General features: G+C 37.8%; 1 protein-coding gene across 1 annotated transcript; it reads left to right on the plus strand.

The window, feature by feature from the left end:
• Positions 1-15138: 15138 nt before the first annotated feature.
• On the plus strand, positions 15139-17561 carry LOC148852472 (Pentatricopeptide repeat (PPR) superfamily protein). Its single transcript, XM_088943405.1, has one exon. The coding sequence runs from the start codon at positions 15641-15643 to the stop codon at positions 17378-17380; it is 1740 nt and encodes a 579-aa protein (XP_088799531.1). The 5' UTR covers positions 15139-15640; the 3' UTR covers positions 17381-17561.
• The last annotated feature ends 1220 nt before the right edge of the window (positions 17562-18781 follow it).

The following is an 18781-nucleotide window of genomic DNA, read 5'->3' on the forward strand; positions in this document are numbered from 1 at the left end:
TCCTTCTTATCTTATTTTTAATATTGTATTTATCTATGAGAATCCATCAAAGTCATGGATCTCTCATTATGTTGTAACAGAGTGTTATAAATATAAGTCACTGATCACTCATTTTTGTATGATTAAATTACCCCAACTTAGAATTCTTTCATGGTATCAGAGCCTCTTGCCATCCCCAACAGAATGTCGGCCACCTCAAACACTTTGAATGGCTCTACTCCAGTCAACCCTCTGAATACCCTACCTTCTGCCACCTTGCTTGGTCTTTGGTAATAGTAACCTCTCAAACATGATTTCAGTCAAGTGATGGAAGCCTGGAATGCCCACCTCGTCACCTCCCAAACACCAGTCAAGTGAACCGGCCCACAGCCTCTGGGTTCAGCAAGACCAGCTCCTCATGGGCTGGCTTCTCTCCACTCTAACAGAACCTGCCATCGCACAGCTTGTTGGATGCAAAACCTCGAAGGAAGTCTGAACCAACCTTGATACTTTGTATGCATCATGATCCAAAACTCGCATCTCTCAACTTCGAAATCAGCTCTTGGGTATTAGAAAGAATGGGAACTCAATGGATGCTTATCTTCAAAAGATCAAATCTATCTCAGATAGTCTCTCTGCAACCGGCTCTGCTCTCTCTTCTTCGGACCTAACTCATTACACTCTCAACAGACTTGGTGCAGAGTATGATGCATTCGTTACTCCCATCCAAACTCGGTAGGATGATATTGGATTTGATGATTTGCAAACACTTCTTATCAGTCAGGAACTCAGAATGGAAGCTCGACAGCAAACTCTCTCTTCCTTCCCATCTGCACACTACTCTGCAAAAGGCAACACCACCAAGATCCCTCGGCAACCTGATGATAAGGAAACCTCGAACACAACTAAGTCAAAGTCTGCAAATAACCCCTATCAAATCTGTGGGGGACACAACCACTCAGCATTCTGGTGCCAACAGAGATACAACAAGGAGTTTAAACCAAAGCCTAAGAAGCCCACTCCTCAACCATCCTCTCCATTGGCTTACATGACATCTTCAGCATCTGCTCCAGATGATTGCTAGTATCCCGACTCTGGTGCCACTAACCACATGACAACTGATCTTAGCAAACTTCAGCTTCACTCAGAATACACTGGCCCTGATCAGGTTACTGTCGGTAACGGAGAAGGTTTGCACATATCTCACACCGGTTCATCTGTAACTTCTTCTTCTCGGCCCTTACTGTTGAAAGATATTTTGCATGTCCCTCATATTCGCAAGAACCTTCTATCTGTTGGTGTTCGAACCTCACTTGACACTTGGCACTCTTGACTCGGACATCCAAGCTCGGATATTGTACAAAGGGTGGTGCATGCCTCTGATCTTCCCACAATGGGTTCTTCTCTCATTTTTTGTTCTGCCTGTGCTCAAGGAAAGAGTCATCGACTTCCCCTCTCATCGTCCAAAACTTTCTACAAACAACCTTTGGAGATTATTGTATCTAATCTATGGGGATCATGTCCTGTGAAGTCCACCAAGGGCTATCGTCATTATATTTCATTTTTGGATTGTTACAACCGCTTCCTATGGATATTTCCTTTACTCTATAAATCAAATGCTCTAAATGTTTTTATTAATTTTCAACATCATGTTGAAAAGCTTCTTGGGTATCCTATTAAAAGCTTCCAAAGTGATGGTGGGGGTGAATATCAGGCATTCAGCTCTTACTTAAGTCAAGAAGGCATTTTACATCAGTTCTCTTGTCCACATGTCCATCCACAAAATGGCAAGATTGAACGAAAACATCATCACATTGTTGAAATGGGCCTTATGCTTATGAATCACACCTCAGTACCTCACTCATACTGGTATGATGCCTTTGAAACAGCAGTCTTTCTACTGAACAAGCTCCCATCCCGAGTGCTTCACCACAAATCCCCTTATGAAATCTTGTTCAAACGGGCTGTTGATTATAAATTCTTCAAGGTTTTTGGTTGTCTTTGTTTTCCCCATCTCAAGCCATACAATTCATCCAAGCTGGAATATCGATCCAAGCCCTGTGTGTTCTTGGGTTACAGCCCATCTCATAAAGGTTACAAGTGTTTGGACTTATCAACTGGCCGGTGCTACATTATAGTACATGTTATTTTTAATGAACTGGTCTTCCCGTTTCGTCACAGCTCCTCTCCACTAGCTATTGGGCCCTCAACTTCAGTCATCTCTATTGGTTGTCCTCCAGTTATTCACCAGCCGGCTGTGTCTTCACAAAATGCATCACTACCACAACCCTCTCCCATGTCCCCAACTAACCTCGTTGCCTCCATCTCCAAAACTCAATCAGTTCCAGCTATATCTCCACCTGAACCCACCTCATCTACGGATCATCCCAGCAATTCCACCACCCTCCCAATGCATCTTACAATTTCAAACCACATCACTCCCACTAACCTTCATCCCATTACAACTCACGCAAAATCTGAAATTCTTAGGCCCAACTCCAAATACTCCCTCTGTGTTTCCAAGCACCCTCTATCGGATGTTGAACCTACCAACTTTTCCACTACTAACAGGCATCCCCAATGGCGAGCTGCAATGCAAGATAAGATTGACACACTCATACATAATGGAACCTGGGAACTTGTGCCACCTGCACCCAACATCAATGTAGTGGGCTGCAAATGGGTGTTCCGCATTAAAAGGAAACCCGATGGATCTATTGACAGATTCAAAGCCCGGCTGGTTGCTAAGGGCTATAATCAAAGAGAAGGCCCTGGTTACCATGAAACCTTCAGTCCCGTGGTTAAGCCCACTACGATATGTGTGGTTCTCAATCTTGCGGTGTCCAATAACTAGGGCATTCGCCAAATTGATGTACAGAACACCTTCTTGCATGGCAATCTATTGGAGGAGGTTTACATGTGTCAACCTCCAGGCTTTCGGGATGCTGACCATCCTAACTATGTTTGTCGCCTTCACAAATCATTATACGAACTCAAGCAAGCTCCTCGGGCATGGTACCTCAAACTCCAGCAGTTTCTTCTTAGTCATGGCTTTACATCCTTTAAAGTTGATTCCTCTTTATTCATTTACAATGATGGATCTATGACTGCATTCATTCTCATATACGTTGATGATATTCTCCTCACTGGATCTGACTCTTGCTTTATCTCTTCCTTGCTTAATCGCATGAAGCATCACTTTGCTATAAAGGATCTTGGTTAGCTCTCCTACTTCTTGGGTATAGAAGCTATTCGAACTGCCTCTGGTATCTTCCTCACTCAGTGGAAATACATTCATGACCTCCTTCACAATCTCGCTCTTGATGGCATTAATCCTATTAAAACTCCGATGTGCAACTCTCTCACTTTAACCAAAACGGATGGTGATCCTCTTCCTGACCCATCCACATACAGGAAAGCTGTTGGATGTCTTCAATATCTACTGATTACACGGCCTGATCTAGCCTACGTCGTGAAGAAAGCATGTCAATACATGCATGATCCTACCACAGTCCACTAGGCATTTGTAAAACGGATTCTTCGCTACTTGAAGTTCCCTGCTGCCTATGGCCTTTGCTTGGTACCCTCGAAGTCCACTTGTCTTCACATCTTCTTTGGTTCTTATTGGGCAGGCTGCCTGGATGATCGGCGCTCTCAAGGCGGCCACTGTGTGTACCTAAGCGACAACCTAGTCTCTTGGTCTTCCAAGAAGCACACCATAGTCTCTCGATCCAGCACTAAGGCTGAATATCACAGTCTTGCTCTTGCCACCTTTGAAGCCCTCTGGCTGTGTTCTCTACTTCGGGAATTAGGCGTCATCATCTCCCATCCACCCACATTATGGTGTGACAACATAGGAGCTACATACCTTACTGCCAATCCCGTGTTTCATGCCCACACGAAGCATATCAAAATTGACTTTCACTTTGTTCATGAGCATGTTGCTAACAAGAAACTCCATGCCCAATACATCTCTACTGTTGATCAAGTGGCTGACATCTTCATTAAAGCACTTGGAGCTCCTCAATTCCACAACCTTCGTTCCAAGCTTCGGGTGATCAATCTGCCCATCAGCTCGACGGGGGGTATTGACAGTTATGCCTCATCAGCAAATCTCCAGACTCCTACGTGATTAGAAAATCATCCTCTCTTCGCCTTATCCTCTGTATCTTATCTCTGTTCTGTTATCTTTTATCTGCTCCTTCTTATCTTATTTTTAATATTGTATTTATCTATAAAGTCCTAGATCTCTCATTATGTTGTAACAGAGTATTATAAATACAGGTCACTGATCACTCGTTTTTGTGCCAACTTAGAATTATTTCAGTTACTGTTAAAGGGACTGAAGTTGGGTGGACAGTGGTGAATAGGAAACATAAATTGGGTTTTGTCAAAGGAGAATGGAAAAGGCTGGCTATGTCGGTGGCTAAAGCCAAGCAACCTTAGGGTCCCAAAAAGTCTTCCAACTGTACCCATCTGAAGGCGCAAAGGCAAGATTATGCTAAAGGGTATACGACTTGCTTCATTCACCCAATGTTTGCTTCGGCTCTCCCGGATAACATGATGCCTAAGAAACTTCACTGGATCGAAAAGGAGAAGATAAGTACTAAGGGCATCCAGCCGGCTGGTAGATTTCCTGCCTAAGATGAAGTGGGAACCATATGCCTTGATGTAGGTACTCATTCCCACCAGTCTAATAGTAAAATTGAATTAAATGATATGAATGAGGAAGGTAACTCAGATACTAAGTACGAAGATGAAGAGGGAGATAATGAAGAAGCTATGGAAGGGGATTGGGAAGGACAAGAAAACGAGTCTTGGGAGGATTAATTCAATTTTGATCCAAGGACTGATATGATCTCCACTGAAAACACTGAATCTCAATTGAAAGAGGACAAGTAGGGTCAAGGAGCTTAATGTTTTCAAATGAAAACTCTTCTGGAATGTTGGAGGAACTGGTAGAATCGAGCTTAGACGTCAAGTAGCTGAACTTTGTAGGATGTTTAAACCCAGTGTTTGTTGTTTAATGGAAACTAGGGTTAATCCAAATAGAGCAAAAAAATTGCTTCCTCTTTTAATTTTGTTAAAAGCCATATTGTTGAATCTAATGGTTTTGCTGGAGGCCTTTGGTTATTATGGGACTCTTCTTGTTGCTCTAATGATATTGTTTTAACTAATGATCGGCTTGTCCATGCACTTATTACTGATTTAATCTCCAATAAGGATATGGGATTGAATTAGAAATATTGCAGATAATACCCATGGACTGTGGTGTGTCATGGGGAATTTTAATGCTCTTAGAAAAAGTGATAATAAAAAAGGTGGCACTAAGGTATTGCCTTATCATACCAAAAATTTCAATCATATGATAGATTACTGTAATCTCATTGAATTGCATATAGAAGGATCCCAATACACTTGGAAAAATAGCATAACTAAAGAAATGATTGATTGGGTCCTTTCGAATTCTAATTAGAGATGTGAATTTGATAATTGTAGACTCCTAAATCTGTCATTTATGGCATCCGACCACACCCCTATGATTCTTGATGCTAATTCTTACACCTCATATGGCCCAAACCTTTCGGATTTGAAGCCATGTGGTGCCTAGACCGTAGTATTAATGATGTGATTAAGAGAGCTTGGGATATTAATGTCAATGGCTCTAGAGTTTTTTAATTCTATAAAAAAGAAATAACCTTGTTAGAGAACTTCAATATTGGAACTAGCATCATTTTTGGAATATAAGAAAGAAGAAAGAAGAGTTTTTTTCCAAACTTCAGATTGTTCAAGAGAATTTAGAGGATTCAAATAATAAAAGTCTCATTAATCAAGAGAAAACCCTCCAAAAACTCCTCAACAACACTCTTTCTCTAGAAGAAATTTATTGGGCACAAAATTCAAGAGTTAATTGGTTGAAATTTGGGGATAGGAATAACAAATCCTTCCATACTACTGCAACAATTCGCAAAAGAATTAAATCAGAAAGATTAAGGATGATAATGGTAATTGGGTTAAAGAAATAGATCCTATCAAAGAATATTTTTTTGTAGTAATTTTGAGAAAAGATTCAAAACTGAGGGTTCTATACATGTTGACAATTTCATCTCAGATATTAACTGATGTGCATTTGAAACCATGAGCAGTAATCTTTGTAGGGTAGTTACTAATGAGGAGATTCACAATACCCTTCTTTCTATGAAGGAGGTCTTAATGTGTTATTCTTCAAAAAGTATTTGAATATTGTAGGGGATACTATCTATAATACAATTAAGGCCTTTTTTCATTTAGGAAAAATGAATAGCAATTTCAATAGAACTTTCATTACTCTCATACCAAAATGTGATAATCCAGAGGGTGTCAATAATTACAAGCCCATTAGTCTTTGTAATGTGATCTATAAGATCATTTATAAGATCCTTGTAAATCGAATTAAGCCTTTGTTGGATGATATTATTTCCCCCTTTCAGAGTGCCTTCATTCCTAATAGGCATATCATGAATAATATTCTTGTTGCCCACGAAATGTTACACACAATGAAGAAGTAAAAAAGGAAAATGGAGGACGTTAGCTTGTAGAATTGACATGTAAAAAGCCAATGTTAGGCTGGAATGGGACTTTATTAGAAAAGTCCTAGAGAGGTTTGGGTTCCATGCAAAATGGATAAATTGGGTTATGATCAAATGTATCATTAGTATTGTTTCCTTCCAAATCCTTATAATTGGTTCTCCCACTAGAACTATCAGTGCCAATAGGGGTATTAGGTAGGGGGACCCCCTATCCCCTTATATTTGTGCTCTATGTTAAAGCCCTAACCAGTAAGCTTAAACATGGAGGCTCTTAATGGAGAGAAGGTTTTAGGATGTAAAGCCTCTAAGGGGTGGTCCTTCCATTCCCATTCTTCAATTTGCGGATGACTGCATTATTTTTATTAAGGCCTCTATCAATTCATGCCTCAAAATCAAGGAGATTTTGGATAATTTTGCTAAAGCATCTGGTCAACTTCCTAATTACCTCAAATTGGCCATAACTTTCTCTAAAAACATCCTTAATATACATTAGAGAGTTATGGCCAAAATCCTTAAGATTCCCATAGGGAGTAGAAATAAAACATATCTTGGAGCTCCCATCATAGATGGTAGGGCATCTAGAGAAACATTCAAATATCTCAAAGAAAATATGTCCAACAAGCTTGCAAGTTGGAAAAAAAAAAAAAAAAAAAACTCTCTTTCTTTAGCAGGTAAATTAACTTTGGTTAATTCTGCTACTTCTATGATCCCACAATTTGTTATGCAATCCTTTAAATTTTCAATTAATGTAATTGATGATTTGGAGAAATCCCAAAGGGATTTTTATAGTCGAATTCGAGAAGTCAAAACCCCATCCATCTTGTTAAGTGGAGTAGAGTTTGTACTCCAAAATGTGGGGTGGATTGGGGGTGAAGAACCTTAGATGGAGGGCTCTTCTAGCTAAGTTGGGTTGGAAAATTATTAATTGTCAAGAAAACCTTTGTGTTAAGGTGGTTTCAAGAAAATATCTTAATAAGAACAACTTTTGGGAGGCCAACCCAAATAAAAAAGTGGTTCTTGGGCCTGGAAAGGGGTTTCCAATCCAAGTGGAGGATTGGAAATGGGAATAAGGCTTATTTTTGGAAGGATTCTTGGGCTGGAAATGGCCCGCTAATGGATTATGTTAATCAGAATGATGTAGACAATTTAGATATGCCAGTAAGTTGGGTGATCTATCCTTCAACGATAAATTCATCAGTGAAATTTTTGTTTGTATTCTTTGGTTCAGCGATAGTTTACTGGAACGAAATAAAAGATCTCTCTCATTGTAATGAAACCATCAATAAAATGTCTAGGATTCATGTAGAGTGGTTTAGTCGTAAACCTGATTGCATTAAGATTAACTTTGATGCTACTTGTTCAAATAATGGTAACTGCGTCATTAGGTGCATCGCTAGGAATCGTCAGGGCAAAGTCCTTCAAACCAAGGCCCATAGGATTGGTGTCACGACGATTAAACTTGCTGAAGTGCGGGCGGCTTGGGAGCTATTAATAGTATGATTAACTACAGGGACCGGCAGATCATCATTGAAGGAGACTCAAAGATTGTCATCGACTGCCTCAATGGAAGAATCCCCCCGTGGAGAATGGAATGCATAATCAAGAAAAGCCTGAATCTTATTGACTTCTTCAACTTAGATATCAAATTCAAGCATGTTTTTCGTGAAGCAAACCAAACAACTGATTGGTTAGGCCGCAAAGATCTAGCTAGGTAGTCAAGGGAGCAATAGGGATTTTATGTCTTGTGATCTTAGTTTTATTTGCGGTGCTGATTTAAGGGGAAGAGCTACCCCCCACCCCCACCCCCGGGTTGTGTAGCTCAGGTTTTGTTGTAAAACCTCAATGCCCAAGTTTCAGCTTCAACAAAGTTTACCTACGGGCTATATTAAAGTCTGAATAATAAGGCCTGGGCTCCAGGATCTCAAGCTTACCAATCATTTCAGGCCCACCATGGACAATTCCAATTTCATCCTCTTGGAAGTTGAAATATTTTGAGCATCACACCCAGAGGAAAGTTGCAAAGCTTCAAGACAGTTTCTCTTGTTGGGGGTTGGGGGGTTGAGGTTTTCTAGCTTCGCATGGGCTGGGTGCAACCCCCTAAGCAAGGCCTTGTGGGCTATAGTCCTCTAGCCCGCGTTCGAGATAACCTTAATATTACGTGACAAATGACAAAAGAGTGATGTGATGCCATTGTCGAGAAGGTGAGGTCAGAGGTGAATCATTGATTTCCATGTGGACAACTTGGTTGCAGCACTAGTCAAAACCCTTGGGTTTTGGATCATCGATATTAATGCCTCTGACCCATGGGCCGGCCAGTCAACGCTTTCTAGCTGTTTGTTGATTTTCTTGTTTCTTTCTTATGTTGGACTCCTGTAACTGCGTCTTACGTCTCTCTCTCTATCTCTCTCGATTGAGATCCTCTCAAGCAAACGCGTTACAGTATAGGGCAGCGCTACTTAACGTCACTGGTGAGCCATGAATCTAGAGAAGATGAAGAGAAGTTTGAAACGTTTCGTTACTGGCATATCCATCCACGTGCTTGTATCGGGCGAAAATTCAAACTAAACACAACTATAAATTCCACTGCGGATTCCCTTTGTGGCATAGCAGCAATTAATTACAACTCGTCATCTCCAAGTTCTCCAAAACAGCAAGATGAAAACTCAATCTCTTCTTCTCCTTCCTCTCCTTGTTTCCTTCCCTGTGTCCAACGGAGTTTCTGGTTCCGATGCGGTGTCTGATCAGAAGCCACCAGTCCTCGGTGGCTGGCAGCCTATAAAAGATGTAGAGGATCCGCATGTCCAAGAGCTGGCACGATTCGTCATCACCCAGCACAACAAGGAAGCTAATACCAACCTCAAGTTCCAAAAGGTGGTTCGGGGTGAGACCCAAGTGGTCGCCGGCATCAATTACCGGCTTATAGTTGCGGCAAACGACGGCCATGCTACCAACAACTATGAGGCTGTTGTGTGGGAGAAGCCTTGGGAGAGCTCCGGCAGGACTCTCACGTCCTTCATACATGTTTAGAAGCCTGCCTTGTTGTCTTTGTTATTAAGTGATTCTAATTAATTTGTTTCAATTGTATTGTGGCCTTTATTTTGTTTATTTATTTATTTGTTTTTTCTATATGGCCTTCACCTTTGGAGGTCTATGTATGTAATCTTGCATGTAACACCTCTGGCATATGATATAAGATTGTATTAAAGATTTATCCATTTTAAGTACATTTTTTCTTAGAAGAATTGAAGATCTTCTGAGTTCTAAAAAACCCTAAATCATTCAAAATGAAAAAGAAACAAAACAAAACGAGCACATCTAGAAATTTAGAACCCATTATATTTATAATTTATATTGTATCTCGGTTTGAATTTTCAATTTTCGTTTTTTTTTTTTTGGTAATTAAATGAAATTTTATAAATAAAAGAAAACATATATAGAAGGATTATACAAAAGGCCAAAGGGTCGAATAAACTAAAGAATATCTTGAGTTCAAACGACCACCAAGACATTACGTTCACAGTCCAAACAAAAGAAAAACAGAGCCACCCCAGAAAACACAAACTATACAGAAAGGAATGACCAAAACCCCAACAAACAGAGCCCACCAGATCAAAAGACGGCCTTACAAAAATATAGGCCCACCCCCCGTGAAAACAGCACATTGGCCGCAGGCCATCACGCATACTTTCTGCTTCTGCCGCCTCTATCCCTATGCCTGCTGCATTTACTGCATTTAGCAAGTTTCAAAGTATCGATATGTATTAGTCCATATCGGCCGATATATTGTATCTTGTATCGGGTTAGATTATAGTTCAGAGAATAGTCGGGAATTAAACCGATCCGACAATCCCTCTGAACCGATTTTAAAAATATAAATAAAACATAAAAAATATCAATATATGGGCCTGTATGATACTTTGAACCTTGGCTTTTAGAACCTCTTTTAGTCTTTCCCAACATAAGGTAAAGTATCAAGAAAGTTATTTTCAATTTAATTTATTCATGAATCATCATGATGTATAACACAAATTTAAGTTCACTTGCAGCATTAACTGAAGTGGTGTATTGCCAATGAGGGGTAGATCAGTTGGTACGTGGATGATTTGTCTCAGTGAAGATGTGATTTCGAGTTCTGCTACCACCGTGAAAATAAAGAGTAATGTATTGGTCATCAAACTTGAACCACTCGAGATAAAACTCTTTCTATACCATATCTTTTCCAAGGGCTTTTGTCTATTGCGTGTTTAAATCATTAATTAGGTGTTTATATTATAATACAGAGCGGGGCTGTAAGTCTGTAACCAGATCCATTCACACTGGATCCAGCTACATCCCATCTGATCCGACTATAAAACCAGTGGATATGAATTCGACCCAGATTCTGGTCTGAACGAGTCGAATCAGATTCAAATTTAATCTTTATCTTGTTGTGTATAAAATTATGAAAATATTTAAATAAAACTTTAAGAAACCAATTATTAATAAGGGGAAATTTTCAGTTGAATATCCTGTTCTTTGGGTTTAGTGTTATTTTGGTTTCTGAACTTTAAAACATCATAATTTTGTATTTGAATTTTCAAAACGTGTCAGTCTAGTACCTGTTATTAACCAGTCTGTTAATCAATCATTAAGTGACATTTGAAAAGACAAAAATATCCTTGTAGTGTTATCTAGTTCTTTTTATCAACCATTCAAATGTTGACAAAAAATGAAGTCTCAAATCTTTGTCTCTTCTATTCAAAGATTTGAGACTGTTCATTTTTATTAACATGTGGATGGTTGATAAAGAAAAATGGATGGCATTTGTATCTTCTCAAATATCACTTAATGACTGGTTAACGGATTGATTAACGATAAGTAATAGATTGACACATTTTGAAAATTCGAATACTGAATTTTGTCGCGTTTTAAAATTCGGGGATCAAAGTGACAATAGGCCCAAAATACAAGGTACTAATCAGGAATTTTCCCTTTTAATAAATCTTGTTACTAAAGATTCAGTTAAGCTTATTCAGCTGTTTTTGAAGTATTTCAGAGATGAGCAATTCGGTACTTATTTGGGAGAGCTGAAATGCAATGGCTTCTAGCTTTTTAAAGTTGGCCCTGCACGAACAGCTTTTTAAATTAAATCATGTTTGGTGAAAATTTCGGAGATATCAAGTTGGCTATCACTTGATCACACCTGATATTTTTTTGGCCGTCTGCTTCAACCTTTATAGATAGTTTATTCGAAATGCTTCAAAGCAGATGAACCAGTTTAGATTAATGTTCAGCTCACCTTCCCTGATGGGAATTCAAAGAGGTTGAATCAGCAGCCCTTACTCTCAAATGGGCGCTCAAAGAGGTTGGCAATTTGGACTTTCTGGATTTTTAACCAAATATAGTGCCTGTTTGGGAGGATTAACCTGAACATTCAGCTAAACTAACTTCATCTGTTCTGAGGCACTCAGGATAAACTATCTAAAAAGGTTGAAACAAACAGCCCAAAAAATGACTGACAACCAATTTGGACTAGCTGGAATTTTTTACCAAACATAGCTTTAATTAAGGGTGTGAATGGATCGGTTTTGGATTGGACCCCATCCAGTCCAAAATCAATTTGAACTGATTGGACGAACCAATATTGGATTGAACCAATATTCCAGTCTAAAATATTTATTAGACTTGATTGGACTTGGTCAGTCTGTAATAAATTTATATTGGATTAAGCCAATATCTACTCCATTGATATAAGACAAGAATATAGGTGTCAATGGACCGGGTTTGGGTTGAAACCAATTTAAATCAAAACGAATTTGAATAGATTGGACGTTCTAGACATTGATTTGGACCATCCCAAAATATTCATTGGATTGGATTGTACCTAGTCCATTTATAATGGACTCACATTGGACTAGATCAGATTGGACCAAATCCAATTGACACCCCTAGCTTTAAGACCATCCGTGTAGTGCCTTTTTCAAAAAGCTAGAAACCACTGCAGCCCTACGAAATGGGCACATAACTTCTAGGCACCATGTCATCTCATGGGGCCCACCTCAAAAAGACAGAAGTTGTTGTTGTGGTTCAGCCCTCCTAAACGAATTCAGATTGGTTGAACGGGGGTTATGAAACAAATGATGAGGTCTCAAGCCAGTAATAAATTCATGAGCCCCACTATAAAAGATGCAATTTTCATGTATTTAAATATTAGCGTGGAACCTTATTATTGGTTCCACAGCCCGCCTCATTTGGGAGAGATGCATGCACCTAAACATAAATTGCCTATAGTTTGTGCAAAGAATAAAGATAGAAGGTACGTATACCATCCAAATCTTTGCCTATAAGAGGCCCCAATTTATCCAAAACCTTTATAAATTCCACCGCCCAAGTGTATCCAATGGCTTTGGAAATAGCAGTGGTTGCAAATCAGTCAAAGATTTTTTGCCTATCACCAAACATAACAAGGAGCACAGATCTCCTAGGATGTAGACTGAATTGAGTGGTGGAGATTGCATGGTTGTACTCCCCAACTACACTAACTTTTACAGATGTGTAAAGGTTCCCTTATTTTTTTCCTTTTTTTTCTTACCTTTTCCTTCAAACCAAACATAGCCTTAAGTGTGTCATGGCATCATGGGTGATCTCTATAACTCTTTTTTATGCCAATGACGCATTGTAATTATCATATGAATGTATCATTTATATGAAGGTTTAAAAAACCAATATTCATGATATGCAATTTTTGAGTTTTCAATGACCATTTTTCTTTTTGTTATTCCTTTCAGTTTAAAACAGTTTTATATGTTAGAATTGATATTAATATCTAAAACTATTAAAGCCCTTAACTCTCATTATTTAACATTTGGATACCTTTGACACCGACAAAATACATATCACCAAAGATTAAAATATCGGTATGATATGTCCGGGTGCATCATATCGGCCAATATGCACTGGTGTATCATATCGGACCGATACAATATCCTAGATTTACAAGAGTATGACATAGTAATTCAATATAAAAAGGGGAATGACATAATTTGAACCCTAGTTACTCAATGCTTCTACATTACATCTCTTTAACCAACAAGCTACTTCTTATTTCATGTCAACAAAGGTAATAAATTTACTTTTATTAAGATTAATGTCTACATTAAATAAAAAAAAAAAAACAGCATACATTTGTTTTTAACAAATTCAAATATAATTTAAAAGGAATAATATTAAAAATTAGTATATTATAAATCGACAGAATAAATAATTCATAAAATCCACACACACAAACATATATATATATATATATGAAAATTTGAATTTTGATTTCAAAACTTTATATAAATAAAAATATTAATAATAGAATAATTATTTCAATACTTAGAATTTATAAATTTGCATATAATATATATCTTAATTTTTTATAAATTATTAGTTAATAATTTAATTTACATTAAATATCAATGTATTTATTATTTACAAAGATAAAAAATATTGCTTACAAGATATTTGAAAATATAATATAAGTTGAATCTATCAAAAAGATTTTTTTAATTTATAAAAATTATAAAAATAAAAATATTAGTAATAGAATAATTAATTTAATAATTAAAATTTATGAATTTTCATATGATATGCATCTTCAAAATTCGATCCATTTCCTTTGGATTTTGATTTTTTTTTACATAATCAAATCCAATTGGATTCTGGTGCTTGCATCCGTTCAAGGGTGAAATCAAATGTGGATTTGTTCTCATTTGATTTGATTAAAATCTATATCCAATAAAAAATTATTTTATATATTATAATTATATGTTTACACATTTAATGGAACATATATATGATCATATAAAGTTTGTAATTAATTAATTTAATAAATTATATTAATCCAATTAGGATGCATGTTATATCAATATTTCAACCAATTACATTAAAGAAGTTACATAATTTATTTATGGAAAAATTCCTTATTAATACCTTGTATTTTGCACCTAGTGATACTTTGGTCCCTGAACTTTAAAATACAACAACTCAGCATCTGAACTTTCAAACTGTGTCAATTCAGTACTTGTCATTAACTATTTGTTAAGTGGCAAATGAAAAAAAAAAACACAAATGCCATTCAAGTGCCATCTAATTTTCTTTATAAACCACCTAAATGTTGACAGAATATTAACAATCCCAAATCCTTGTATTTTCTATTCAAGAAAGTTGGGGTCATGTATCAATGGGCATTCTCGTGACCCCAACATTTTTAAATAGAAGAAGCAATGATTTGGGACCGTTAAATTTTTGTTAATGTTTGAATGATTGATAAAGAAAATTAGATAGCATTCAAGGGCATTTATATCTCTTTAAAATGCCAATGGTTAACAACTGATTAATGACAAGTACTAAATTAATACATTTTAAGAATTAGATACTAAATTATCATATTTTTAAGTTCAAGACCAAAGTATCACTAGGTGCAAAGTAAAGAGTACTAATCAGGAATTTTCCTTTTATTTATTTTTCATTTATTTTCATTTAGCAAAGCATATACCCATCATGGGTACTTCAACAACCATAAAGATGTGAACTGTGACGGGTTCTTTTATAGCTGGTTCACAAAATTTTGGCTCAGGGTGCAGTTCATGCACCATAGTCTTGCCATAAATCTCTTTAAAAAAGGGCTTCTAGCCGACAAGGGCAAATATAATTTTATGACTATCAGATTCGAATTCAGATTTTAAATAATTGGATAGAATCCGGATGTTATTGGATTCGTTTTCGAATCCGACCCAATTAAAGCCCGGAGGCAGTTGTCTGTTCATTCCGTATTTGCTTCTCCATTTTCGAGCTCTCCAGTCTCCACCCACTCGCTGATCCAGGTATGACCGAATCAACGAGGAGCTCCTCTCTTTTAAAATGTGTAGCCCTTGTAGCGACATGTTCTGGGGTTTCACTTTACTTTTCAAGCTTCTTTTGATTGTCCAGCATGGGCATCACCTCTATAATTTGAATGCGAACTTCATATTCCAAATCTCATTGCAATGTGGAGGAGGACCGTGTTCCCCATTCTGCTCTCTTGCTCCAGTTGTTTTCTTACAAGCATTTAGTGTTGGTGATGGTCCAGTATGTCAAGAATTAATGGCATACTGAACCTGTTACAAGGATGCAACAGCATGAAAAGGCTTCAAAAGATCCAAGCATTTGTCATCGTCAATGGGTACCAAGACGACCTTGCCATTTCAAACAAACTCCTGAGCTTCTGTGCTATCTCCGTCTCAGGAAGCCTAGCTTATGCCCATCTTCTCTTCAACCAGATTAATAACCCAGATACTGCAGCTTGGAACTCAATGATTAGAGGCCTCTCTCAGAGCCCATCTCCTCTGAAGGCAATTCTCTGTTATAATAGTATGATGTTTGAGGGTCAGAGCCGACCTGACGATTACACATTCTCGTTTTTGCTCAAGGCTTGTGAGAAATCCAAGGCAGAGGAGAAATGCAGAGAAGCCCATGGGTTGATTATAAGATGTGGGTATGCTGAGGATGTCACGGTATGCACGAATTTGATGAGATCGTACTCGGCAAATACATCCATTGAATGTGCACAGAAGGTTTTTGATAGAATGACCCAGAGAGACTTAATTTCTTGGAATGCGATGATCTCTTGCTACTCGCAAGCGGGCTTGCACGATGAGGCATTGAAGATTTACGATCAAATGAGAATTTCGGATTTGGGACTTGATGCCTTCACCCTTGTTAGCTTACTTTCGTCTTGTGCCCATGTGGGGGCACTGAATTTCGGAGTTCACATGCATAAATTTGCACGTCAAAATGGGTTCTTGAACAATGTGTTTGTGGGAAACGCTCTTATAGACATGTACGCCAAATGCGGCAATTTGGATGGAGCTCGCCAGGTTTTTGATGGGATGAGAAGGCGTGATGTATTTACTTGGAATTCTATGATTGTGGGGTTGGGTGTCCATGGTCATGGTGATGAGGCTATTCAAATTTTCCAGCAAATGTTGATGACCGGGATCCATCCAAGTTCGGTTACATTCCTTGGCTTGCTTTGTGGATGTAGTCACCAAGGTTTAGTTGAGGAAGGTCTCAAGTATTTTCACATGATGCGTTCTGATTTCAGTCTGAAGCCTGGAACTAAGCATTATGGGTGCATGGTGGATTTGTATGGACGTGCTGGAAAATTGGAAGAGGCACTTGAATTTATTCAGAGGTCTCCTGTTGGAGATGATCCAGTTATTTGGCGAACCCTACTTGGTGCTTGCAAAATCCACAGAAATGTGAAAACAGGAGAGATTGGTATGAGGAACCTAGTTCGTCTTGAGGCACTAAATGCAGGAGACTCTGTGCTTCTGGCAGCAATCTACACTCAAGCCGGAGATAAACAAGGTGCAGCAAGGATGAGAAAACTGATAAGAAGTCAAAGATTCAAGACAACTCCAGGTTGGAGTTGGATTGAAGTTGATGACAGAGTTCATAGATTTGTCGTCGGGGACAGGTCACATAGTGACACTGAAGAGATCTATTCAGAATTGAAAGATGTAATCCATCGAGCAGTATTGGCTGGCTATGTTGAAGAGGAATCTCTAACACCAGTATCTGAATCCACCAACGAGCAATCAGAAAATTCAGACCGTTATCATAGTGAGAAGTTGGCAATTGCTTTTGGACTGGCACGAACACCAGAAGGAAATTGTTTGCGGATTGTGAAGAATTTGAGGGTTTGTAGAGATTGCCATTCCTTTACAAAGCTTGTCTCCAAAGCTTTTAAAAGAGAAATAATTGTCAGGGATCGAGTTCGCTTCCATCACTTCAAGGATGGCTCGTGTACTTGCAATGACTACTGGTAAAAGTTGATATTAGAACACAACAATTCCATATAAAGCCTTGACCGGTTTGCCTCAAAGAGTTAACATAGTTCTTTAAGGCAAGAAGGTGAATCTCTTTTACACGGGGTGCCTTGTCATTTAGGCAATGAGTTATTTAAAATAAAAATATATAAATCCTAGGGGAGTTCCCTAGGTTGCATAAGAATCAGCAGTGGTCTTTGACTAATAATTATCATAAATAAGTATGAACCTCATGTCAAAACATGGAAAAAAGAAAAAACATTAGAAAATCCCTTGATTGGTTAAGACCTTCAAATTCTCTGTTAGTTTCCAAGTCTTAAAAGGTTCAAAGCCACTTCACCGATTAAGGGTCCATTTGGTTTATGATCGAAACAAGAATCAGAATCAAAATCCCTTGAAATCAGAATCGGAATGATCTATTCTCAAAGTCTGTTTGGTTTAGACAAAAATTGGAATATAGATTGAAATCATAAAAATATTATAAATTAAAATATCCCAAATAAAAAATATATATAAAAATATCATACAATGCTTTATTCAAAAACATGTAGGTACTTGGACAAGACAATCCTTCAAGGATTCCTTGTGATCTATGCATCGCCTTAACAACTATATAATTTGGAAGGAGTACAAATATTTGTACAAAACTACAAATACATCCAAAATAATACAAAATAAAAAGTTTTGCACTCTATATATTTGTATTTGTACTGCTTCCAAATGGGGCCTAAAGGAAAGGTACATATCTGTTCCCTAACGCTTGTAATTGATAGGAATGCAATTCCAATAAGCTTTAATCTAACAGTTTGGGGTGAAGGCTTAATTCGAGTTCGAGGGTAATCAAGTTCAAATGAAAATGAAGAGGATACTTCAATGAAGTAACAGAGATGTGTCAACGATGAAGTGGATGGAATTCCCTCTAGCCCAACTGGGAAGTCAAGGTCCTGGGCGAAGGCAAATTAAGCCCATATTTAATGGGATGGCCCATTGTCCCTGCTTTAAGATTAGCAAACTGAATGGACCAATCAATCCATTATAGACAATTGCGCAAGTTGAAAAAATGGATGGAAGGTGTAACACCGTGTAAGGCTTCCGGTTGATTCATTTAATTTTGATACTAGAATTTCCTAGGAAGTGAATATTAGGTGGGGAATCCCTTGAATGGAGTCCGGATCTGATCCCTTTTCCCAATGGTTGGTTCCCTACTACCTTGTGGATAGGAACACCGGTAAATGGAAACAAGTGGTTTTATTTTAAAAGAAAACAATTCATGAATTTTGAGTCCAATAAATTGATGGTTTTGGAAAAATAAAAAAGCAAATGTTAGCAATAAAGATGGTATATGATTTATGAAACATATTGTGTGAACATGGAAAAATCTATTACAATTTTTGTTTCAGA

Source organism: Nelumbo lutea, chromosome 5 (assembly GCF_056320005.1).
Source record: "Nelumbo lutea isolate HS-2025 chromosome 5, American lotus-T2T, whole genome shotgun sequence".
Classification (NCBI taxonomy): Eukaryota; Viridiplantae; Streptophyta; class Magnoliopsida; order Proteales; family Nelumbonaceae; genus Nelumbo; species Nelumbo lutea.